We start from the raw sequence: 27,810 nt of genomic DNA on the forward strand, positions 1-27,810 counted from the left end.
GCTGAACCTGTCTTTGCCAAAACTAAACATCACTTCTCCCAATCATTACTAATTGAAGTTTTTTAGATCATTCAAATCGGATGCTCCGTTCTCCCAAAAACTCAATTTCTTTTCTGCACTCTTTGCTCCGTATCTCTGAACGGCTGGACCTGCCTTTGCCAAAAACTAATCAGCACATCTTCCTATCAATAAGAATCGAATGTTTATTGAACCATTCAAATCGGTTGATCCATGCGCCCGAAACGTGAACGGAAAAAGGCGAACACACAAAACACACACACACACACATCCATTTTTTCTGAGGTATGCCGAAATGTTCAGAAACCTTCAAAACGTGGAGAAATGCACAAAAATTTTCATTTTCGATTTTCGATTTTCGGCCGATTACTATAACTACCCTACGGGAGGTTAATAAATATTTTTTGAATTTCTATCAAAAATCGTTATTAAGAGGAATAAAATTGTTAAGATACATACATAAATAAATATTAAATATATCCGTGTGAGATAAAACCACTACTATATACAAAAACTATTATCACAAACGCAATTTTGACAATTCTATACACAACCTAAATAAAGAAAATTATTATTTATTCGTTGCATTATATAAAACACTCAAAATAATGAAAAAATTAAATCTAAAACAACATATACCAAAGTGTTATATATAAGCTCGATTAATAGTTCAGAAAGATACAGATATTTTTCTCAAGAATATTTAATCTACTAATGCATTCTAAGATGCAATAAATATACCGTCCACAATGCAAAATTGCAAAAAAAAAACTAACAACAAGCATATAATTAATAAATTATTATTATTTTATAATAAACGAGTGTGTTAAACTCTACGAATGTAGGGACATTACTTACACATAGAACATCTAACTTTTTAAATCATTTATTGAAGTATGCGATTTTTCAAAACAGTTTGCGCTGTTTTACAAAAAACAGGGACCTTTGTCAAATTTTTAATAATAATTATATATTGGTGAGTATTATAATTAGACGTATTTTAAATTTGCAAAAACAATTTATAAAATTTACCTTTAATTACATATTCTTTTTAAATTTCTTATAAATATTTTAATTATGTAGAGATAAAAAATCGCGTTCAGGTCCTTAATTTATAACTGAAAATTTTTCACATAATCTACAATTGCGCTGCATTTAAACGAGTATCTCGAACACTTTATTTTTGAAAAGACTTATAACATAATACATTTGTTATCAGTTTAAGCTTAATTGCCCACGGCTAATAAGATAACTAAGTTCTGCTAATGAATACGAAGTACTAATTCCGGAGCTCAACTAAATGCACGTGTACAATTGTAACCTTGTTCCTGTGGTGAAGATACTTTGAAAATTTAATAAAAATTAGGAAAATGAATGAGTAGTAGTGTTAATCAAAGTGTAATTAATTTTTCTGGTGTATTTTTTTATAGTACATATTATTAAAATTTTACTGGCCTCAGTAGATGTTTGCAAACCAGTACTAGAATACATTTTTTTCATATACATAGCTATTAGGTCAAACATAATTATCAATCTTGTTCCTTACTTTAATATATTAAAACTAAATATTTGAAATATTTTAAGACCCTTAGTAAAAGTGATATTTTGTAAATGCAAGTTTCATATGTGTAATTTTTATAATTAAACCTCTTTTCCTAGGCCTATAATATTTTAGGATTATTGTTAAGATCATGAACCTTATCACCATGCAAAGCATCATTAAAATTATGAAGAAATCGTCCGTCCAATGTTTACCAAAATCTAATAAGCACGAATCCCAACTGATATCTCGAAGTGTTTTAAAAATAGTTCAATATATTCAACGAAAATGTTGACAAACAACTTCACACTAATTATATTTCTAAGGAAACGGCTGCTGTGGCGATCGTTTCGTAAAACAAATAGGCGCAAAGTCTCACAAATTCGACATTTTTTTAATTTTTTGGAGACAACGTCGACGAAAGGTGAAATTTTGGTATAAAACAATTCTGAATTACTTGAAACGTCAACATAGAATTAAAAACTCGGATTTTCTAGTTTCTCATAAGAAAAGTTATTTATTATTTGCTACATAAGATTTAAATAATCATTACCCTCTAAACTTTAGATGTCTAAAGTGATCAGAAAATTTGCAGTAAAATCCCCCTTCAGGAAAGAGATTACATTTTGTATGACCTAATATATAGAATTAATTTATAGGATTTGTCGCATTTTATAAATTTCATTTGAAACCCATCATTCCCCTTTTATGAGATTCCCTTAATTCTTTTCTCGAATCGATTCAATGTTTTATATTTGAGATGTAATATCGAACATCGTCAGATGTGTTTGTGAGAGCAGCTAAGTACTTCAATAAAAGCACCACGTTGAATAAAATAGAGCGATTGTTTGAGTTTCTTCCGTAGAGCTCTCTGAATTAAACATGCAACTGTGACATAGTATTTGCATTCGCCCTTTGGAAGCACTACCCCAAAGGTGTCATCCCCCTGACGCTGTGAAAACGCGTTAAAAAGTTTTATCGAAGGAAAAAAAATATTTACGAGAAAAAATGTAGAAAAATCGATATAATGTATGGACATTAGAAAGAGAATAATTGTTGACTTATGATTTTAGGTTATAATTTAAAAAATTGTATTTTAACGAAACTACTTCGTACAAAAAAATATTTTATGATAATTATAAAATAATCCAACTAGTGGTGCATGACATCGTACTCTGGAGCATATTGCTGGAACTTTCCCAAATTGTAGTTTGAATTTTTTATAAGATTGAGAGAAATCTTTAACTTAAATATACATTGGAATATTAAAGCCGGTCGTGTACCAAATAATATCAATAATTATTTTAATGCATATTTTCACTTACAAATATATCTCACTGTATATTTCAATCATTAATATTTTATTTTTGATCTTTAGTTCGTTTTGAACCTCTGGTATATATATTTTTAAAATTAGTTATAATTTGTAATTTAATTTTTTATGCCATTAGATATCAAGATATAAGTAGTAAAGTTATTTCAAAGTAGTTTCGTAGCAGCCAAGCTATCATTAGTTTTCATCACTGATTTACTTATTTTACAACCGTTCTAAAAAATTAATATAAATTAATTAGCAAACTCATCTTATCCCTTATGACTCATTTGTATCGAACACTTAGTATTAATTTAATATAAAAATTAGTTTACTTTTATGCAAATATGTGCTATAAATTTTGTCACACTAAATTATCTTAATGGCTAATATAAATTTCCATCAATCTAGTAAAGACAAAAAAATATGTACAATTTTGTAAAGAGATTTAGAAAGATATCATTATTCATGATTAATACCGTTCTAATTATTTGTATTTTTTACGTTTATTATTTTTTTATAACTAACTATAAACAAATAAACAAACTCAATTCATTACTACTAATTCAAAATTAAGTTTCTATAATTATTTCGCAACCAACTTTAAATTTCAATGAAAAGTCCAATTAGAATAATTATAATAGCAAAGCTAAGACATGTTTTGTGGAGTTTACGAGGAAAATGGTTTTTGCTTTGGAGATAAAGGAGGTAGTGGTTTACATGTTCCAATTATACGCTAAATATTATGGTAGAAAATTTAAATGCACTTCGGAAACCATTGAAAAACTATAATAACGCCCACAAATAAGCCAATTAAATAAAACACAAAAAATAAAATGAAGTATTTGGCAATAAACTTGGAAACATAAGGGTTATTGAACAGTTGATTGATAAGATACATTTTTTACTAATATTATTGTAATTTTTTTCTGAATGCAAATAATTACCCAACAAATATAAATAAGAGCAAAAATTGATGCTAATTTGTAAGGCATACAGACGCAATGATGATGAAAAAAAATTTTTGTTATATTTTTTGAAATTCTTACACACATATCTATATATATACATAGATATAATATATATATAATATAAATATAATATAGATATATACATATATATAATTTTATTTTTACGAAATATTTATTAATATATTTTTGAAATTCTACGTGGTTTGAGATATCCCTTTCTTCAGGATTTGTTAAAAACAAAATACTTTTTATTTTATCTAAACATTTTTTTAATTATTTTTATTTTTTAATTAAAAGTATAAAAAGCTATAAAAATTTGGGTACGAAATAAAAATATCACTAAAACCCTTAATTATTATATTAAATTACCCCCCGACTCATGCATATTAATCAAATTCATCTCTCTACATCTTTTTCATAATACTATATGCTGCGTTTGCTCATAATTTGAATATTGTAGCTGCCTTTTCAAAAGGATTAAATCTGTATCTCCATAAAGATTAAGATGTTTTAACTTCTGAGAGAGATACATTTCATTTCGAGAAGAACATATTAAAAGTCATGCCCGAAGATTATATTTACAATTTATTCATATGAGAAAAAATTAATCATATGGCATTTTTATTAACTTTCCATAAGATAAGTTATAGTAATCGCAAAAAATTGCCGTTTCGAAGATACAATAAAATACTGTAAAAAAATGCCATTTGCAGTCAAATATGATCATTAGACATATGGACATTATATTATCAGATATTTTACAGAGATTTTAATAATAACAACAAACTTTATTTACATCTGTTCCGTACCAATGCCTCCACGCAGCTAACACTTTAAAATTGCTTTAAAAAATCAAAAACATTCAAAATATTTCTATTTATAAAAATTTCTACTTTTTGTTCTCAAAAATCTAATTTATTCAAAGTTTAAAAAAACAATCTTTTTTAAAAAATTTGATATTTGGTACGGGATGTTCCAGTAATTTGGTTTAAGGCACGATGCCATGACCATGCACGATTTTGTTTTATTTACAACATACTATTTTTCCATTATAGCTTGTTTTTCATTTTGTATAATTTTCAACCTTTTTTATACATCAAGAATTATATGTTCTATGTCAAATTGGATCGATTTATTAATTCTTTTAAAACCCCGTTCATAGTTCCAAATGAGTCAAACTTTAAGACATTGATTTATGTGTTGTGATAAAAACCGATAAAATCTCTGCAACAATATATTTTATTAGACTTTTCCGTCAGATTGTTTCCAATTTGTGTTCAATTTTCCTGTTTTCCGACAAAAGGTCACGGCAACAGCAAACTTGAGTTGAATTTAATATTTTTACAATGATAGTTCGTTAATACACTATGTCATATATGGAGCAACGCAATATGAGATAAAAGTCGGGGAACCTAATTTAATGTGAAATGTAAAACGTGAAATGTGGAATATGTCGCATAGAATGCAGAATTCTGACGTTTTTCATTTTTATTATCTTCTTTTGAGTGCGGAAAGAACATAATATGGAGAGTTATTTAAAAAAACTTTCCCCAGGGCAGAACGACTTTATTGCTTTTAATAGTAAAGACTGGTAATTTCATAATCATCGCCTTGAATAGTATCGTAAAAAGTTTGAAAATTATTATTTTTATCTGAAAAATTTCATATCGAACGTTTACTTAGAGATCTATATAATAAAGAAAAATAATGATAAAATTATACGATATGCAGTGAGTGCTCCTATTGTTGTTCTGGTGAAGTAACATTTTGCCTTAAGGCGAGTTGCATAAACTTCCCGATACGTACAAATAATCAATTTAATCAATAAGAACTGGGATTTAGGTAAAAATAGTTCAACTGCTAATTCCAAAAATACAATTATTGCTTTTACTGCAAATAATCAATGCGATTTCCAATTCTTACTTCAAATATTTGTGATTGTTAAATCAAATTAATTTATTTAAAATAATTTATTTTATTCGTCTCGTATTCTAAAAACATATTTTATCTAACTATGGACGTAGTCTGTAATCAGTATGTACCTATCAAAAACCACAGAAGGTGCATATGCTTTGGCATAGATTTTGCTTAAAATCCTTGAAACGAAACTCTCAACTTTGATGATTTTATAATTTAGCCGCTTACCGTAGGCCTATAATATTTTAGAATGTAATTTCAAGTTACGACAACTATCGTCATACTAAGTTTCATAAAAATCATCAAAAACATGTTTTTTAGCATTTAATTACGAAGAAACGGCCCAGCCAATCTTCACTTGCCAATGCCTTTCGGATAGTCTTTGTATTTTTAAATTTCAAAATTGTGTGCTAAACCTTAAACCACAAACAAAGCTAATTTTGCACTATACTAATTACAAAGAAATCCCAGTTATATCGAATGGTTTTCAAATTTGTGAGATTAGTCCAGCTGTTTTTGGAGAAACGTCGATGGAAGGTCGAATGATGAGTCACATAAATAAGTGCATATATACTTCTTCCAAATTTAGTTTAGTTTTTTCAATGTCGAGAAAATTAATTTAATAAATCGTATTTTCTGGCAAAATACCTTAACTTCTCCTTCGGGAAGTTAATGATCTAAGATCTAAACTGCCTTGATTCCGTTTTCAAGATTATTGATGCCAATGATTCCAATATATTTGAAAAAAAAAAATAATGAACATGATTTGAATAATATAAAAATAAATTTAGAAGTAGTGTAGGACATTTTGAACAAATTTCTAATATTTTTACTAGTTTGTAAAATCAGTTATTTCAAATTTTGAAATCGTTGTTAAACAGACTTTGTCACCTGTTAAATAAGCATTAATGTTCTCTTTAAGTTTTCCCTTTTTCTTTCTAAAAACTAGATATCTCATTCGTCATATAGGATCCCATTATTTTTATTATTTCCTTTTCATTATGATGACGTTGCAAGAAACTTGATCCAGGAAAAATGACACATCAGCAAAACAGACATATAAATGATTGGGAAATATAAGAAAACCACCTATTTCCTTTACCACATTAAAGTGTATTCTCACATCGCCAAGATACCCATATATATGTGTATATATATATATATATATATATATAATAAGATAAGATAATTATATATATATATATATTTATATTAATCTCAATTGCCCGTTGCAGATAATGAAATTTTTTTAAGAGTATCAAAAAATTAATAAAACAATTATAAATTTTTGGAAAAAATACTAATAGCATTTGTTTGAAAACTTAGACTTAATTCGATATATATATATATATATATATATATATATATATATATATATATATATATATCGTTTTCCTAAGGGGCAACAACTACTTTTCCGTGTTCTTCATGAATAATATAGAGTCCCAATCTAGTAGTATATTTACTTTTCAACCCCCTGATAAATATTTTATTGATACACTATCTATTTGTAAGACATCTTTACAGTCAAATCCATAAAATTAATAGCATTTGTGTCAGCAGAATAAATATAAAAATGTTGGAAACTAATAGTTTTTTTTATTAAACAGCTTAAAGTATATTGGCGTTAATTGTGCACGAAATGAATAGAAGATAAATAAAATATGATAATTGTTATCATTACCTAAAAATGAATAATGTGCAATATTATGTAATGACTTTTGTGACGTTGTAAAAATCAAAATGAAGCAATAATACTAAATAAAAATATCTATGAATATTTAGAACATAATGATTTACTAGACGCTTTGGTATAGTACAGATATGGTTGCTAAATTTTATTATTGTAGATTGTCTATAAAAATGTGGGTTATTGTATATATTACTCAACACTTATTGCCCATTTAATTTTTATAATTATTATAAAAAAATTATATCCTTACCGTGCAAACAGCTGGAAAAACTTTTGAGGTCGGCAGAGTTGCATGATCTAGGCCTAAAAGAACGACTGCTCCATACACTAAAATGCAGCCAACTGCTGTCATATTGCTTAGACGAGGACTAGATAGTTTGATTGATCTGAAAATATTATAAAAAATATTATAAATAATAATAAATAAATAGGCCCACAATAATATCATTTATAAGCAACAATGTATCTTGATAGATACAGAATTCTAATTTAGAAAGACGATTGAATAATTCACAACAATTGAAAAGGTATGTCAAAATATAGTTTCATATTTTGTGGCAAAAATCATTATCAAGGTGCTTCATAATTATGTACTTTGGTAGGTACATAATTCTAATTTAGAAAGACGATTGAATAATTCATACAAATTGAAGGTATGCCAAAATATAGTTTCATATTTTGTGACAAAAACCATTATTAAGGTGCTTCATAATTATGTATTTTACAATTATGTACTTTATCACTACTAATCAGAGCAATATTCTCTGTACTAATATCTGAAGATACATTTACTAAATATCTAAATATAATGACGCATAGAACCTAACCTCCAAAAGGCACAAACGTCAGACTTCACCCTTGTGTTATCAAAGTGACATCAACAGAAAGTTGCATTTATGATAAAATTGTCATTTGATATTGGAACCATTTGGAGTTTAGGTTTTATGTGTTAAAAGCTCTTCTGTTAAAAGAACACCAAAGACCAAGCATTTTCACAGTTTGTGATTTGCATAACTATTTAACATATAAGGCCCATAATGAAATATTTTTATTTTATGCGAAAATTAGACCCTCAATGCATAATAATAATACTATTTAAGGCAGATTAAAATTCTTTAGTATTAGCACAAATATCCAAAACCTATAATATAAAATTTAATCCATTTGTATTTCTGGATAAAATTTTAATCTAATTAATTACATAATGATGCATTTACATAATGATTAATTACATTATTGGCAATTAAACAAAAGTGAAATACGAATATATTCATAATTAACGCATATACCTATATGTTTATATAGCAGAAATGCATTAGTCAGAAGTGAATTCATATAATGCAAAGCGAATTAATTGTAGTAAAAATTATATTTGTATTGTAATTATAATAATATATCGTAGTTTTTATAGCATAAAAGTTCCTAAAACTTACATGAATGTAAAATGCACATGTACAACACAACGTGTAATAGACTAATATAAAGTTTGGAATACATAAGGTGTGACTTTGGCAATGATTCATTTGGAATAAACTTCCTTTTTAATCTGACCCGGAGAGATCTTTGGGAAGTGAGTTTGGGTGATCTTTGAGATGGCTTTTGTTTTTGCTTATTTAAAAACACGACATTATGATAATCCTCTACATAACTAGGGAATGATTCGAAAAGCTTTAATTAACACTTAAATTGGAATATTGCAAATCATGGGTATTTTATGGTTAACGGTTAAGCTCACGGATTCGTTTACACGGAGACTCTGGACAACCTGACATCGTGTAGAAGCGATGTTCATTTTCACTTATAGATCAAAAATGTTTCTAATTGATAATAGCCCATTTCGGGCATCGTTGTATGAAATGGCAATAAAAAATCGCACAAAATTCTTCTTTAATTCAATTTGGAGATTAACTCAGCTCACGGACCTGCCTGCCCTAGGGCAGTACTACCCATTATTATTATCGCAAATCATGTGCAAAAAATAATCATCACGTAGTACAAATGAAAATAAATAATTAGTAAAAAATGTTTTATTCACTATTTTATAAAAACAATTGATGCATTTCATTCTGTAGTGGGTACAATAGTACCATTCAGTAGTCAAAATGTTGTTCAATAACCAGTTTATGTTGTGTGTTATGTACATTTTACATAGTTTAAACAACGCAGCTTTATGCGATACGTTTAATATACTCCGTGTTCCTGAATACCTCAATTTATATTAATACATTATTTCGTTGTTTGCCATATATTCATAATATCAACTAGCTCCCACGTGCCATTCGAAATTTTACTCTTACATGTAGGTACGCGCTTTATTTCATTATCCCCATAACGGAACAATGCGTGCGAATGCATTAGCTGAACACAGAGAAGGCGAAATGGAAATAAATTAATTATGAATGTTAAATTCATCAAAAGATCACCTTTGATATAGACACACAGGCACTAATAACAGAGCTCCTTTATGACGAGGCAGGAGGAAAGTGATTCCAAATTGTGGTGCAAGCCAATTTCGAGATTTTAACACCAACGTAATTGACAATTTAGTGGAACTATGATGTATATTTTGAGTCAAGGAGACTAAGTATGTTCATGTTAATTTTCTATGAAAACTAATAGTTACTGATAAAATTATAAATAAATAAATTTTGTGTAAGTGTAAAGAGATACCCTTTTAATTCTGGTCTAGAATTGTAGAAAAATCGATTTTGTTTTTCCAATATTTTCAAAGTATAACAGTTCAAAATTATCTGTATAAGAGAATTTCAAAAAATTTCAATTATTTTCGGAGATATAACTGTTTGACGATGTTAATTCTTTTATGTTTCCTATCTCCGCGAAGATTTAAACGCGTTTTTTACGAAACTGTCTTTTTCTATAAGATAGCCACGAGTTCTCAACTTCTACTGGAAAGATTCTCCCGGAATTTTCACATAGTCTATATTAGATTTTTCCGCACCATGAAATATGCTCATTCCCAAACTCCAGTTTATTACTATTTTTAAAAATTAAAAAGACTATAAAAAAACGTTAAATTTTTTTTCAGACTGTTGCTATTCTGTAAAAAATATTTTCGCACAGTGCACAGAATCGTTTAAAATTAATAATTAATTTTCTATGAAGTTCGATGCTTTAACGGATATTTTGGATATTTTAGATATTTAATACCGAGATAAAAATTCTTATAGAAAAAATAATATTTATAAATTAAATCTTATATTCATTCGCATTTCTTATACGCTAACACCTACATGATAGGTTCCTATTCGTGTATTTTTATAGCCTTACGTATGCCTATACGTTGCATTCTATACTACACGCCTTACATCTATACCATACGCTATATTTCACCACATACTCTCCTACATTAATTCCTACATTGTATACCGAATACACCTAACCTATATCTACTATATATATCCTATTACCTATAATTTTCCTTACACCTTACATTAACCCTACCGGGAATCGAACCCGGGTCCGCCGCGTGGCACGCGACAACCTTAACCGCTAGACCACCGTAACGCTACTATCAACCGTCTTTTTTCGCGTGTCGTCGCGCCACCTTAGTACTAATTACCTAATTAATTAGAAAATGACCCGTGGAAACAATAGTGCGTTCCATATTATGTTATAAATGGGACTACCCGATAGGGTAGTGGTTAAGGTGCGCGACCGCCACGCGGATGTCCCGAGTTCAAATCCCGGTATAGACAATAGATAGGTAGAGATAATAAAAAAAATACATAGGGCGTAAGGTAAACCTATATAATATAGGTAAATATATAAATTAGACAGTAATATTTATAAGAAGTCAAAAGTATGTAGGTATATAATAAGTTAATGACGGTATAGGTATCTCACTGTATGATTGATAATAGATATCTAGCTTTGATATACAATAATATAGTATAGTAAGATAGGTAATAGGTTATCTATCATATTATTAGGTTAAGTCTTATAAAGTATTGTAATAAATCTTGAGTACTTTTATATCTGTAAGTAATAATGAATACAAATAATACCATAATAAATATAATTAATGTTATTAAAGAATATAAATTATGTACTCAATGATTCCCTCATACTTGTACAATTTAATATATAGACTAGCTGTATATAATAGAGTTAATTATATAAGAAGTCAATATATTTGATTTGTGAGTTCTTATCGAAATATATCAATTTTTTGAACCGGTTTATGAACCAGATTTTAAATTTTAGCGTTCCGACAAAAAAAATATTAGCACAACGCCACCGCATACATACATACACATATTTGGATGTTAAACGATTCAAATCGACTAGAAACGTCAATCGCGACAAACAGTTGCATTTTCTTCCAAATATCAACTTCTTTCTCAAGATGTTAATAAATTAATATGTTCTTATGCTAGCAAAGCATTATTTTATGTTAATTATCATAGTTTTTATCATACAGTCTACGTGTATGTATGTGTATGTATTTATATACGTATATGTGAATGTGTATATATGTGTACTATATGAGTATATATGTATGTATATATGTATGCATATCTGTATGTATGTAGATGTGTATGTATATATATATATATATATATATATATATATATATATATACAAGTTATTAATTAGCAAACTATATTTTAAAACTTTTTAACTATAGTATAAAGACGATTGGCATATAAATAAATAAGTAAATAAATAAATAAATAAGTTTTAGTATCCAATATGACCTGGTTTATAAAATAATATTAAATATAACATTGGCGAATCAATAAAAATATTGATTTCCGTATATGCAGATTTAAAAGTATTTTTATAAACAAACCGTCGAAGAAGAAATACTTATTTCAATAGTACAGCGAATGCACAAGTTCTATCCAAATATCAACACAGTAAATATCTTTTACAATTTCTATCTACGATCGGAAGAAAATCATTTGTTTCTATTTAAATTGATATTTCCTTACTTGAGTCTCCTGAAATGCAGATTGAAAGCTAAAAATGCGACCGCCAGTGTAATCCCAATGGAAGCGAGGCAAGTTATAGCAAGGAAAGCCCCCGGAGTTACTGTCTCGACCCGGAGTTTGAAAATCCTTTTGGCTATTGGCACTTGCCCGCTGTGCCATTTTACTGGTACACAACCCGGACAGGAGAAATCTAATTCTTCGGCATCGGGGTAGAAGAGGGCGATGTCTAAAGCTTCACCATCTGGGGGGAAAAAAATAAAACTGTAAATTTATTTAGCTTGTGAACTAACATCAAAATTTAAATAAATAGAACAAATAATCTGGTAAAACATTGGTGCAGGAATAACTATGTTTTTATATTGTTAGATGTTGAATATGTAATAGAGGTATTAGGAGCTTGAAATAGTAATATTGTAATAGGAGTTTGAGATAATATTGAATTTTATTCACTCCGGTTTGCTTATAATTGAATAATCAGGTATAAGTGGCATTTTGCTTCAAAAAAATTCATAAACTCCCCGAATTGTGTAAATAGACTATATCAATAATAATTGAGTTTTAGCAAATTTTCAAGTAATTATTATTATTATTTTTTTAACTCTGTTTTATTCAGCAAATCAGAAATACATAAGGATTCCTATAAGCAAAATTGACAATATTTGAGAGCGATGTCTAAGAAGTACTCCAGTGAGATCTTCTTAGTTTAATAATTGATAAGTTAATTCAAATTATGAAAGTAAAATTTTGAAATGTTTATCTCAAAGTTTTAATCCTTTCCACTCGCATGTCGCCGCTCCGGCAAGAAAATACATAATAATTCTGCACTTCGCAGGTGGAAAGGGTTAATTTTTTATCAAAAATAAAAAAATGAGTCAATGTTTTAGATTATTGAAAAATTGTGAATAAAATGTAGTGTTGGGAGTTTTTACATACCTCATATTGAATTCATCTTTATACTTGTATTTATTTTCTTTTTATAATTCGTATACAAAAAACACTATTCTGAACCACAAACTCTTATTCATTGGAATTATAGTAATTACATCATTTTTCATCTCGATTTCGGCCAGTGAACGTTTTTGACTGAATTTCAACAGATTTTTTTTGAGCATATGAAAAAGCTCGATTTTACATAAAAAATTAATTTTATTGAGGTTTGCGCCCACCTGTAACACTTATTTTTTATGTATTAAATCAATTTTATAATTTAAAAATATGCGAGTGAATCAACCCTCAATTTTCACTTTTTTACCACATTCTCTATTTCATTTATCATTAATAACCTGATCGATAACTGGTCAATTATTTTTAATGAATTTTAATCCTGATTTCCAACGCTAATGAAAAAGTTTAGTGTTCTTCAAAAAAAATGTGGTTGAATAGAGTGTTCAATTTGAATTTTGAAATAATTTTTATTATTGTCAACCAAATTTTTATAAGTAAAAATAAGTAAGTGTAGTGACATTGTGCTTTCAAGCAAGTGGTTTAACTTATTCCTTATGTGTAAATCGATTTGATCAATACAAACTGAGATTAAGCCTTATTATTATTTATTTTGAATGCAAAGTTTTTCCTTGACAGTAAAAACTGTTTTTTAATCAAAGTTGTAAAATATGTAATTGTATAAATTTATCGCACACAGACATGTTTAATAAAACAAAAACAGGGAACCACTTTTGTAAAATTTTTATACTTGATTTAAAGTGAATGTAAATTGAGTGAAGTATTTCAAATTTTAATGAAATTTTTGTTGAATTTCAAATTTTAATTGAATTTCTTACTTTGAAGAACCTAAACTTACAAAAAATATAACATGTAAATTTTATTATACTTTCAAATTTGTATAAGCATAAATTGAATTGAAAACTAACTAGACTTTCAATAGAAAAAGGATATTTCCTGTAGTAGAAATGTATATAGATGATGTATGTTTATAGATGTATATCTATATAAAACTCTGTTATGGCGGGTTTTGTATTATTTATAACTTAAATGAAAATTTTCTTTTATCTGCTCGCCTACAGACGTATTTTTAATCAAAATGTGTTTTTGCCAAATAAAAATTGAGTTTTCTTTTACAGTTACATCATGTTGGCAGATAAATCGTGAAATGAACAGAAGATGTAATGAATGGATTTTCATACTTTTTGTTTCTAAATATTTTTCCATAAAAATAGTAAGAGATGTAAAAAACAAATTAGTTCTCAAATTATATAATAATAATTGCAAAAATATAAAACTGACCATAATATGTTATAAAGTATATTCAAAATGTATATGATTTTTTATATAAATAAACAAAATAATTTATGAAAATCTATTATTGTAATAAATATCTTAAAAATTATAGGACATGCGTAAACTATAAAAATTTTAGTTAGTTTACTTCTATAAAAAAACAAAATGATTTTAATATTTCTTTATGAATTTTAATATACTCTTTAATTATTGAAAATACTAATTAATTATATTTTAGGAAACTAAAATATTTCAAAAGCTATGGGCTATATATTATATTTTCATGTAATGTTATTATAAAACTTGAGTTTCATAATCCGATAAATAAATTATAACCATAACTTAATATATATGTATTTTCTAATCTTGTTCTGATCTATAAAATAGAAGTTTTACTATATAATACATACTTTCGAAGATCGCCAACCATTCGATAAAAGTTTTTTGTAGGCTGAGAAAATGATTGAAAAACAAATAGGATTATTTTAGGAAATGTAATATTGGGCTCGTTCAAAGGTAACAAAACTGACATAGGTAATATTTTATTCTTATGTATCTCCAGGGAAAGTTGATATGAAATCGATTGCTGTTAAGACGAATTCAATGGCAATGCTGAGCTTCACATATTATTATATATATGATTCAGTAGTTAAATTGAAATTCGAGGATTTACTTATTCAATATTCATATAATGGTATCATTGATAAATAAAACTGTATATGTTTGAAAATTTGTTGGCTTCGATACGTTACTTATACTTTTACCAATACATAGCATTTTTCATAAAAAATATGTTGTAATATTATAATTAAAATAAGTAAAATGATATATTTATGAATAACTTGCATCAAACAATAACAAAAAAAACTTACCTTGAATTTGATAAAATGCAGATGTGCCCACTCTATCTGCTCCACTAAACGATACAGGCCCCTGAAAAAAATAAAGAAAAAATATAATTTAAGTTCTAAAGGTGGTAGTAAAAACTTTTAATAATTATTAAAAATAATAATAATTTAATAATAATAATAAAAGCACAAAATATAGAACATGTTTGGAGTTAATCATTTTTTATACAAAGAACACATATATTTATTAATCGAATATTGTTTATATACTATAGTCGTTTTTAGTTCAAAGAATTTTATTTTGTATTTTATGTTCATTGAATATAGTAATATAGTTGCAATTATAACAAATTGATAATAAAAAGTTCATTCAAGAATCATAGTCTTTATAAATATATAGTATTTGTTGAGTTTCTCATGAATTGTAATATATATAAAATATCAAAAATATACTAAATGCTTATTTGTGTGTAAACATAGAAATTTACATGATGCTTTAAGCAAAAATATATGTTAGTACATAAGTACTTATAAATGATGTTTTGAATTTAATATCGCATTTTGTATAAAAAAATATGTATTCTATACTTTAGTTATAAATAAATCATATTGACAAGGTATTATTCAAGAATTTCTCTTTCCATAAACATATTATTCGTTTAAAAATAAATTATTGTATAAATGTATAAAATTGGTTAAAACTATGATTCGTTATAAATCACATTAAAATTAGTTTGCTCCTAGCAACAGAATATATTAAATTTAATAGGTATATATTATTCAATATAATATTTGGAAGTTTTATTCTTATGATAGGTGATCATATTAAACTCACGAATTTTATAAAACACCATAAAAATAATATAAAAACTGAAAAAAAATCAATACCGATGATATTAATATCTCTAAAATTTTGCTCTCTTTTTTGTAAAATAAGATGAAAATTAGATATTTAGTACAAAAATTAAAGGTAAACCATTGAGTTCACCTTTTAAAAAGCCACTGTTAGTTCTTAAACCAATTACTCGATGCCTATCTATAGACAGATTGTAATTTATATGTAAATTAAAAAAAATCTTTAGAATGTAGTATATCTGGTACTAATATAGAATTTTCTACTTGATAGCCGCAGTAAGTGGACCTATATGGTTTTGCTAAATTTTTATGGTATTGTGTAATTATTATAGTTCGTGTATAAGTTTTCCTACTCTGCTCTGTTTTAAACACAAGGACTAAATTTTCACATATTGAAATATATACAGTAGAAGTCCTATAGTCTGGCCCACAACAGTTTGGAATGCCTGATAGTCCGGCATTGTTTCGAAAATTACGTTTTTTTCAAAAACGAGCTTTTAGCAAATAAAAGCAATAGAGAGCTATTAGAACGTTTTCGGGGTGGCTCGGAATCATTCGAAAGGACTCGCTTTTGTTCGGTAATCGTTGTGTTCATGGTAAATTCCGTTATGTCTAGGTTCGTGAACAAAGTATGTTCAACGAAATACGTAGTCTTTACGTTCTACGAAGGATTCGGCCGTTTTTAACTTCCCGTAGGGTAAGTTATTGTAATGGGCCAAAAATCTAAGGCCAAAAATCTAAGGCCAAAAATCTAAGGCCAAAAAACTAAGCGTCCGATTTAATTGATTAAAAGAACTTTCTGCTTGTCTTAACAAAATAATTGATTTTGGAAAAAACTGTTTAAACTGTTTCAACTTTTTTTTTTTTAATTTTTTGTATATCGAAAATAATTCAGATTTACTTTTAAATCTGACTATAGTTCTAATATACTTTACAAATAATTTCAACTTTGCAATTCAGTTTATATAATTCTTATAAATATTAGACAATGTTACAATATTTATAATAATCTATTTGAAAACATTTAGTATTTCTCGAACATTTCGTTACGGTTCGGGAAATTCCAGCAATTTGCCTTAAGGAACGATGCCACCCACCCCACTAGTTAATAATTATTTTAGTATAAATAAAGTTGATTGATAATCAAATTTACCTAAAAAACTTTCACCTTTCGATTCCGATGGTTTTGAACTTTTTGTTCTTATAATATAAGACTAAACTAGAGATGCATGGCGTGCCTTAAGGCAAATTGCTAGAACTTTTCGTACCGATATTTAATATTTTTAACAGAGAATATTTTACTTTTTTTTATTGGACCTGCCCAAAAATTTAATTACTTCTGCCTGCAGTAAATAAATGTAAAATGTTTTTTGAATCATTTAAACCAGATGCTCCGTTGACTCAAAAACTAAATCGACATTTTTTTGCACTTTTGCCCTGCCTTTGTCAAAAACAAACCAGCAAACTAAATATTTGTATAGAAGAACGAATAGTTATAAATTAAATCTATATAACATTCGCAATTTTTATACGATAACCCCTAATACCATGAATTTCTTTTCGCGTATGTGTATCACCTATACCTAAACCATACCTAAACATTACATTTTACGTGGTTATACGCCTTATAACTACTATATCGTACGTTCCTTTACTACCACACCGTATACGCTCAATCCTTACACTTATATCTAAACCGCCTAACATTTATTATCTTACGCCTACAATTTCGCTTACATACTATTTTCACCCTTACCGGGAATCGAACCCCGGTCTGCCGCATGACAAGCTACGACGTTATCCACTCGACCACCGTAACGCTACAATCAACCGTCTTTTTTCGTGTGTTGTTGCGTCACCTTAGTATTAGTTACTCAATTAATTAGAAAATGCTCAATTAATTAGAAAATGAAACAACAGTGTGTTCCATAATATATTTTCAGTGGGGGACCCGATAGAGTAGTGGTTAAGATGCGTGACTGTCACGCAGAGGAACCGGGTTCAATCCCCGGTATAGGCAATAGATAGGTAGAGATAATAAATAAGGCTTAAGGTAGAAATATATAACACATTAATATTAAATAGGTATGTAGGGTGTTTGTATATATATACATACATACATATATATACACATCTAGCTGTAATAGATTATTTGTATGGATAGAGAAATTGATGGCATAGGTATCTCACGGTATAATAGATAATAGTTAAATTATCTATGATATATAATAGTATAGTATAATATAATAGTATGATAATAGTAAGATTGATTATCATATCCCAAATTTAGTCTTAGATTATAATAAGTTTTATATTTCTGTTTTCGGAGATCTATTGAAAAAAGTAAAAAATTGCCATTTGGCGGTCAAAAATGATCATTAGACATATGCACATCAAATTATCAGATATTTTATAGAGATTTTAACAATAAGTATAAATTTTGTTTGCATTCCTATGGGTTCCGTACCAATGTTTATCCGTTAGACGGCGATGCGGCACTTACGCGCTTTTACATTTTGTCTCTATGCAGTTAAAGCAGTACGATTACTTTGAAAAAAAGTTCAGAATTTCCAAAATATGTCAAAATGAAGAAAAAAATTTTTTTTCAAAAAAAAATTTTTTTTTCCAAAAAAGGTAATTTTTTGTCAAAGTCCTAGTTTCTCAAAAATCTAATTTTTTCGAAGTGAAATTTTTTCAAAAATGTTAATCGTTTTTAAAAAAATAATAATATTTGGTACGGGAAGTTCCAGCAATTTGCCTTAAGGCACGATGCCATGCGCCCCACTAGTTTAACTTACTCTACTAAACACAGGGGCACAATACACTTGTAGATTTTACCACTTAACTGTGCAGTGACCATATTTTTAGAACTTAGGTCTTGGTATTGAATTCGAGAGATATGAATACACGTAACACTAACTTTCAATCAGAAACTACAAATCATCAAACGGCTAGAAATTATCAAATATTTACTTTTTTTGTAAAAATTTAGTGTTTTTCTGTTAAAAATTTAAAAATATTTTAAATATATATAATAATTCGATAAATGCGAAATGAGCTTTGTGTTTGTATTTCCTACTAATTTTTATTAACCTAATTATTTTTATAATTACCACCCGACAGTCTGGACTTTATGATAGTTCATCACAGTAGTCAGTCCCGAGCAAGCTGGACTAAAGGACTTCTACTGTATTGCAATTTAGAAAAATCCATCAAGATTAGGTTCATCTTCACATAGGTCAATAAATTGAATAATAAATAACTATCTCCTCTCCATCGAAGAATTCATATTTCATTTATCAAATGAGACATCCATTTTACGTATTACATGTCATGTAATACTGTGATTACATAACGAAAGGATTTGTTATTAATTCATAATCCTTGCCAGCACGCGTGTCTGTACGTGAGCGATCCGAACGTGAGATATTTGCAAACGCCCACGTTAGCCACGACTGATTCTAATGTAAAAAACACAAACTAGTGGTGTATTGTGTGTGAAAGAATATTTCTGAAACTTACCTAATAAAAATGATTTGCATAGTAGGTACAAACTAGTGGTACAGGGCATTGGGCTTTAAGGCTAATTGATGGAACTTTCCGTTTCATAATTAAACATACGAGGAGTAAAAATAATGAATAATGAACAGAAATTGACTATTACTTCAGGTATTACCAAATACAATATTATAAACTAGTTGAAAGTGGCATTTTGCTTCAGGGCAAGTTGCATGAACTTTCCGAAATGTACAATTATTGACTTGATCAACTGAAATTGTGATTTAGATATTTAGATGAAAATTTCAACTAAACATAACGTTTACCAATTGATATCTCACAAACACATTTAATAAATTATCTGTAATTATAATAAATATAGTGCACATACATGTGCTTGTATGTCCTAAAATTGAAGCACCTTATTCCAAGTATTTATATGACTCAATTAATTTTCGAAGGACTGTTTAGTGCCTAAACTTTATTGTCATATTAAATTTTATGGAAAATGTCGAAACATTCTTTCTTAGGAACTTAATAAATTATTTTGTGAAATATCAAGTATATGCTATAAGAAAATACTGGCACCAGTACGTATATCATATGAGAGGTTTTGTTACACAACTTGAGAAGTTTTGTAGATTAATAATAGATTTAAGAAGAATCTTTTTATATAATTATTAATGAACTTCTGTCTATAATGCACGAACATAAACTTGAGATAACAATATTTTTGCAAAAACTTTTTTGCTGGCTTTTAATTTAGTGAAATTTGTTCAGCCGATTTTGAGAAAACGTTGACAAAACTAAAATTTTGAACTTATCCCATCACAAAACATATTTTTCAAACATTTCATATTTTTTCAAACTTTGATAAAATTAAAAATTGAAACACTAGGTCTGTGAAATTTCAGTATGTTTAGTACAAATAATGTTCAAACAGTTTTTGAATTTTTAAAATCGATTTAGGAATTGCGGCTTAAAACGTGGACAATTTTTATTTCATTTTTCTGCTGATTACAAAAAAGATTGACCGATCATTATGCAATACCAATCAAAACGAGTTGCTTTTTAGTTACATTAAATGGCTTTTAAATTTCAGAAATCAAGCCGTTTACGAGAAAAAGTGGACAAAAGTTTATTCACTCGCTTCAAATACATCAGGTACACGTACTTTTCCAAAGGTCTCTTTCGATTCAGAATGACTTGAAACGTCGGGAAACCATAAAATTAGCAAATCTGATTTTTTGAAAAAAACTAACTTTTCCTTCCGGAAGTTAATGATGTAACTTTCATAATTCGTAGTTTATAGACAGAATATAAGGGCTTATAACTAAAGCGAAGACGTTTATATATGTTTATAAGAGAAGTAAATAAAATATAATCAAGCCTATATTCTATACATATCTTAAATTTTGTCATGTTTGTCTTTAGAGACCCTTATCTCTTATCAAATGCTCTGTTCTCTAAATACCTGTTATTTTTAGTATTTTTCGCTACGTATCTCTTGGACCTGCCTTTGTCAATAACTAATCAGCACGCCTACCCGTCAGTAACAATAGTTTTTTGAATTATTCAAAGCGTTTGATTTATGCTCTCAAAATCGTGAACGAAAAACTGTGTATCCAAACATACACACATATATACATAAATACATACCTACTGCATACATACAAAAACATCCATTTTTTATAAGGTATGTCATATTATAAAAGACAGACTTTGAAACATAAGGATACGCCAAATCTTTACATTCAAATTATTGCAATTAATATAACTTACCCTAAGAGAAAGAAATAAAACAAAATTATTTTACTAGCTAACCATCACATCAATAATCAATCAGTATAAAAAATCACCATGAATTACATCATTATATGTGTTAGTCTAGCGTAACTAATTTTAAAATTGAATCCATTACTTCCGCACGAATATTCAGTATCATAAATCACGATCAACCGTGTGCGTTTAAGTTGGATTATTACCGTAGTACTATCCAACTTTTCTTTTACCAGAAACGTAAATACGAAGTCTTTGGAAGTTTTAAGCCGTAAGTATTTATTGGACGGCGACAAACTCGCGTAGGTGCAGCATGGGGCGCAAAAAGCCGTGTAGTTTGTGCCTTTGATTCGCGAACTTTGGCTACTCGAACTTCCTGTATGTTTTGCAAGTATAGAAACAAGATTCATACTGCGACGACTCTCAAAATACTTGATAATACTTATACAAATAGAACACAAGAGATATAATATCTTTATATATATAAAGTTAGTGTCACGTTGTTTGGTCGCGATGGACGCCTAAAATACTGAACAGATTTTAAATTTGTTTTGCTCTCCGTGTACATATGATCCAACTTAATCTTAATTTATAGCCGAAATATTATATTTTTGGTAATTTCAATAATTTTTGACGAAGTAATCGTAGAATCAGTTTGATCTGTAATTATACCAATGATTTCCAAAGTGGTCCACAAGGCAACTTTCAAGGGGTTCACGGCAGTAAAAACAAAATTTGGAGGTTTGTTTTCATCAAAACATCCGATTCGCTAATTTTATGTTTTCTCGTTGTTTCAAGCCATTCTGAATCGAATGAGACCAAATTTGGAAAAAGTATATATATATGTGTGTGTGTGTGTATGAGAACAGATTTATTACGAGGACTATCGTTTGTCAGCTTTGGTACGATCGGCCGAGACGTTTCTTTATAAATCGCAGAAAAGTGAAAAATTTTTCGTCAACGTTTTAGCCCGAAATTTTGAACCGATTATGAAAATTCAAAAACCGTTCGAAAGATATTGATTGGGAATCGTACTTATTAGTTTTTGGTAAAGATCGGCCGGGCCGTTTTCTTGTAATAAAGTGTTAAAAATTTTTTTTTCGTTGGTTTTTATTATTATTTTTTGACGGTAGATACTATAAGTCTTCTAGATCATACTAAAATATTACGGCCATACGACAATTGGTTTAACTTTGAAAATTCGTCAAAGTTTGCAAAAATTGGTATCGTTTTTTTGGCATTTGTCAAAATTAGACCTTTCATCGACGTTTTCTCAAAAACGCCTGAACCGATTTCCGAAATTTAAAATTCATTTGATGTATTTCGATGAGGACTATCGTTTGTCAGTTCTGTGCGACGATCTGTGAAGCCGTTTCTTTGCAATTTGAAAAAAAGTGTTAAACTTTTCGTCCACATTTAAGCTCATTCTACCGAACCGATTTTAAAATATCAAAAACTGTTTGAAAAGATATTAGTTGGGAATGGTACTGATTAGTTTTAGGTGAAAATTTTTCAAGTAGTTGAATTTTAAAAATTAATCAAAGATTAAGAAAATGAGTAGTTTTTTTGACGTTTGTTAAAATTAAAGTTAGACGATTTACTTGGTATAAGGATAGAGCACTTGGTTTTAATGAACATATAGTAAACCATTAAAGTCCTATGGAAACTGGTTCAATTATAAAAACTGGTGATTTTTAAAAATTTGCTATTAGAAAATACAACGAGTCAAAGTGTTCGTTCGTTTTCAATCATATGTAATAAATCCACTCGGAATACTTCTAATCACTCATCAATTAAATTATTTTTTATTGATTAAGTCGATTAATTACACATATCGGGAAGTTCATGTAACTTGCCTCAAGGCTAAATACCAAACCAATTAGATATTAACTTTGTTCATTTAAGCTTTGGGTCCGTAATCGTAAATAACATTTCTGAGTAAAATATAATGACACAAACCCTTAGTTTTTAGGAATAAAGACTTTGTTCAATATGAATTTAAATTTTTCAAAATAAATAGAATTTGGGAGACCCCCTTTAGTAAAAAGCACTAAAGTTCGTTAGTCAGTTCCATCCTTAGTTGGTAAATTGACTCATGAATTTAAAATGGTAAAATACATGATAATAAAAAAATAGAGTTTTATAATAAAAAAAATAGAGTCAAAAAATAAAAAAATCAAAATAACATGAATTTTGCTAGTGCATTTCAGACTTCGAATCATGTTCAAATGAGGTAAACATTTGAAGTGAATATGAGCAAAATGCATGAGATATTATGTTATTTTTAGGCATTTATTTTTTACTTCACCTTTTGTTATTATAAAAGTATGAAGTATTTTGCAATTTATTATTTTAATTTTTAGAATAAATACAAAATCAAAGCAAATGAAAAATACATATGTTTAACAAAAATTCAGATTTCATAAACACATGTAATATTAACGCAAATTTAAATTATGACGATTATGACCATTTTCTCGTTTGAGAACCATTAACTGTTCAGAAACGTCTCCACTAAAGTGTAAGTAATGTTGAAATGAAATAAGTATAAGTACATCTTAATGTAAATAAATACTTAAAACTGTAAAACGGAATATGTTCTTAAGAAAAATCCATTAGCACAAAAGAGGTAAGTAATGGTGTGGATATCCATTTGTCAAAGGACCTTGCAGTTCTTCATGGAAGATTTTCTAGAATTCTGTGAGCTTAGAATCATCTTTCTTTTCATTTTCTTAATTAATAGTTGAGATTTATTTTCGTCTTAACTGTGATTGTACTTCTTCTAATAATTAACTTTCTGTAGACGAAATTTAAGTTTTCGCCTTATATTATTATAAGTTAAGTTTTCGCCTTATTATTATAAGTTAAAAAGTGCGACTTGCTTGCTGTGAATGTGAGCCAAAATTTTGCCTTACCTCTCGACGTTTGATAAAAAAAATCACAAATTTTTTGTCTATAAAAATTCTGAACCAATTTTGAAAATTCAAAAGCAGTTCGAAAGATATCAAAGTTGGAAATTGTGGTGATTAGTTTTTAGTATAGATCGGATCGTTCCTTCGTTAATTGTTCAAAAAAAATTTTACATAATTTTCCAACTTTAGTGTCAAAAGATTTAGTATAATATTGACATATGATTAGCAATTGAGATTTAATAACAAAAACAACGTTCTCCTTCGGTATGATAAAAATAATTACATACTAAATTAATTTTCATAAAGTCTAGATAAGTTTTATATTATTGTCGTATATGAGAAAAATTCACTTTCCAGTTGGGGGTCAAATACATCGTGGAAAAATATTATTATCCACTCAAGTTTCTTACATAATTTTAATATAACGTTTGTCTTCCGTGCAAGATAAACAGACGCTTGAATTATTAACCCCAGCTTTTCAGGTGAAAATACTGAGCAATTTTTCAACTTTTTTATGCACTAGAGGTAATTGAAACACGAAACTGCTATTATTTTCACCCTTGTGTATTAAAAATTGATTAGCAATTGAAATAGAATTATTATTCTAAGACTGGGAATATTTTCTTCAAATCGATTTTTTCGCACAAATCAGATTTCATGAAAGTAGCACACTGCTAGTATCGATGTCAAATATGAAATTCAAAATGTATAAAATTGAATTTCAGCTGCTTAGGATATCGAATAAGAGTATGCGTAATAAATGTTTATGGTACTTGCTCCTTTGCGTTGTATTCGAGCTGTTCTTGGCGTCGGATATATTAATATCGAAATGCGTATTCCGACTACACCGCAATATATAATGCGATATTTTAATATCCGATGCCGTCCATCCATATGGAATATATATATATATATATATATATATATATATATATATAAGAATAGTAGTATTAAACCTGATTTCAGACATTTTATAGAAAAATCACCCTGCCGTGATCAGTATTAGAAATTATTTCAAGCCGTTACCAAGCGAGTCATAACAAGTAATCGAAGCAAAATGATGTCATACTGAATTTAGAAGTAAATCTCATGATTTATTATTTTGTTGAAGAAATTTATATTTTCGCAAAAAAATCCGATTTGCTAAGTTTATGCTCGACGTTTCAAGTCATTCTAAATCGTATGAAATTAAATTTAGAAAAATTATGTGCATGTGTGAATGTATGTGAGCCGACTTTTGACCTTTCGACGACGTTGTGGAATCGCGTTAATTAGGTTTTGGCTAATTTAAGGAATTTTTTGTATGTATTTGTTCAAACTTAGTACAACGATAGAATTCATAATATGAAATAACATACTAAAATATTATAGGCCTAGTGTAAGCGGTTGAATCATAAAGAATAATCAAAGTCTAGAATTTCGTCACGAACTCAAGCGTTTCTAAGAGGAACCATTTATCCGTCCATTAATCAAGTGATCGATTTTAATAATTTTTAGACCCCTCTTTCCCCCTTGGTTATACGTGGTGATATTGAAATTTATCCCCCTCGCCCTAAGCGATAAGCGTTCCGTGCTGCTTCGTTAGTAGCTATTGATTACAGTTTACTTCCACACACTTGGATAAAATATATTTTCAAGAAAAGAATGAAATAAAATTTGTTAAATAAATTCATTTAATTTATACAATCACATATGATAAAATATGTTTAAATGTATTCAATTGAAATCGTTTTTGATAAAAGCGTAATATTTTCGAATTAAACATTTAAACTAATTTTTCCTAAATACCTGAATCTCTTTTCTTATTGGTTGTTCACTATGTATATGTATCAGAAAGTTAATGCAATTTGCCTCAAGTCAAAATGCTACTGATAACTAGTTTACATAATCAATCACTAATTAAAGTAAAGATCATATCACATGTAACATTTCATAATTTTTTTTGAATGATCCATCGTTTTATTACAGTTTTTACAATATTTTATTACAGTGCTTTTAATGTAAATTTTTAAATTTAGCATATTTTGATCTTTATGGTGTTTTGTATATAATCCGTTGGACACATACTAATAAATTACTTAATAAAGTTAAGTGAATAATTTTTTATTTAAGTCAAAAGAAATGCGGAACAAAAATTTCTTTCACAATCCATAGAAATCACTTTTACACATATGTTAAGATCTATGATAGAAACATAAGGTTGAGCTTTATTGATTATTTCTTCTAATTCAGATTGAACAAATACCAACATAATTGTTTAAAAACCGCATAGTGATAAATGCGCAAAATTTTTTAACACGTCGTGAAACGTCGAAACAAAACGCCAAGAAAACAAATAATTTGCTGAATATATATATTCTGTAAATTAATATTGAATTTACGAACAAAAATTCACCCTGTGGATTTATTTGTAAATTAATTTACATTTGTTGAGCGCTCCTTTTGACAGTTACCTAACCTCAAAATGATGAAAACGTCGAAAACAAAACCCGGCGCAAATGTTTATATGGTTGAAAAAATAGTGAAAAAACGCATTGTAAACGGTAAGACTCAGTATTTAATAAAATGGGAAAACTATGCAAACAAATACAATAGTTGGGAGCCCAAAGAGAACTTGTTGTGCCCCGAATTAATTAAGTCCTACGAAGAGGAACTGCCCAAAGCTGATGACCAAAACAAGACTCCGGTGGAAATGTCGGATTCTAAAGCCCCCGGGCCTTCGAAGAGGGTGCCCGAGAAGGTTATAGGAGTCTCTAAATCCGGGGACACCTTGATGTATCTTTTAAAATGGAAAGATGTAGAAGAGGCCGATTTGGTCACCTCCGAACAAGCAAAGGTGAAAATTCCGCAATTGGTCATTCGGTTTTATGAAGCTAATCTTTCATGGAAAGAATGAGAAAAAGTTTGCTTATCTTATGTAATTTATCATGAAATGGCCTGTTTTTGCCTTAATTTAACCTGTAAGGTTTCTTTGTTGAATAAAAATGATTGAATCATATTTTTGTTCTTATTTTTGTAAATAAAATAAATATTGCTAAAATTAATAGTGTATGTAAAATAAAGTAGTTTTTATTGAGATTATGGATGAGGTTGCTTAAATCGTGTGCGCTTCAAAGGGGAGGGGGAGGTTTGACAAAACATCATAAAAAATCACCGGGGAGAGGAGGGAGGGTCTAGTAAGATATCATGTGTATTTATTTTTTTAAAAATAACGTGGTAAATTCAATTATCTCATTTTTTTAAGAAACTGTTGCTTCAAGAAACTTATCTATAT

General features: G+C 28.2%; 1 protein-coding gene across 1 annotated transcript in view; it reads right to left on the reverse strand.

Moving 5' to 3' along the window:
- The window catches only part of LOC113372006 (gamma-aminobutyric acid type B receptor subunit 2), a 215,224-nt gene that overhangs the window by 36,557 nt on the left and 150,857 nt on the right, over positions 1–27,810 (reverse strand). Inside the window, exons 8-10 of the mRNA XM_026612382.1 lie at positions 17,650–17,664; positions 12,407–12,632; positions 7,702–7,837 (exon numbers count right to left, since the gene is read on the reverse strand). Of these exons, the coding sequence (XP_026468167.1) occupies positions 7,702–7,837; positions 12,407–12,632; positions 17,650–17,664 (377 nt within the window). The remainder of the gene's footprint in view (positions 1–7,701; positions 7,838–12,406; positions 12,633–17,649; positions 17,665–27,810) is intronic.

The sequence above is a fragment of the Ctenocephalides felis genome, unplaced genomic scaffold (assembly GCF_003426905.1).
Source record: "Ctenocephalides felis isolate EL2017-DRISC unplaced genomic scaffold, ASM342690v1 CF-g0.4_SCAFFOLD_00845, whole genome shotgun sequence".
In the NCBI taxonomy this organism is placed as follows: Eukaryota; Metazoa; Arthropoda; class Insecta; order Siphonaptera; family Pulicidae; genus Ctenocephalides; species Ctenocephalides felis.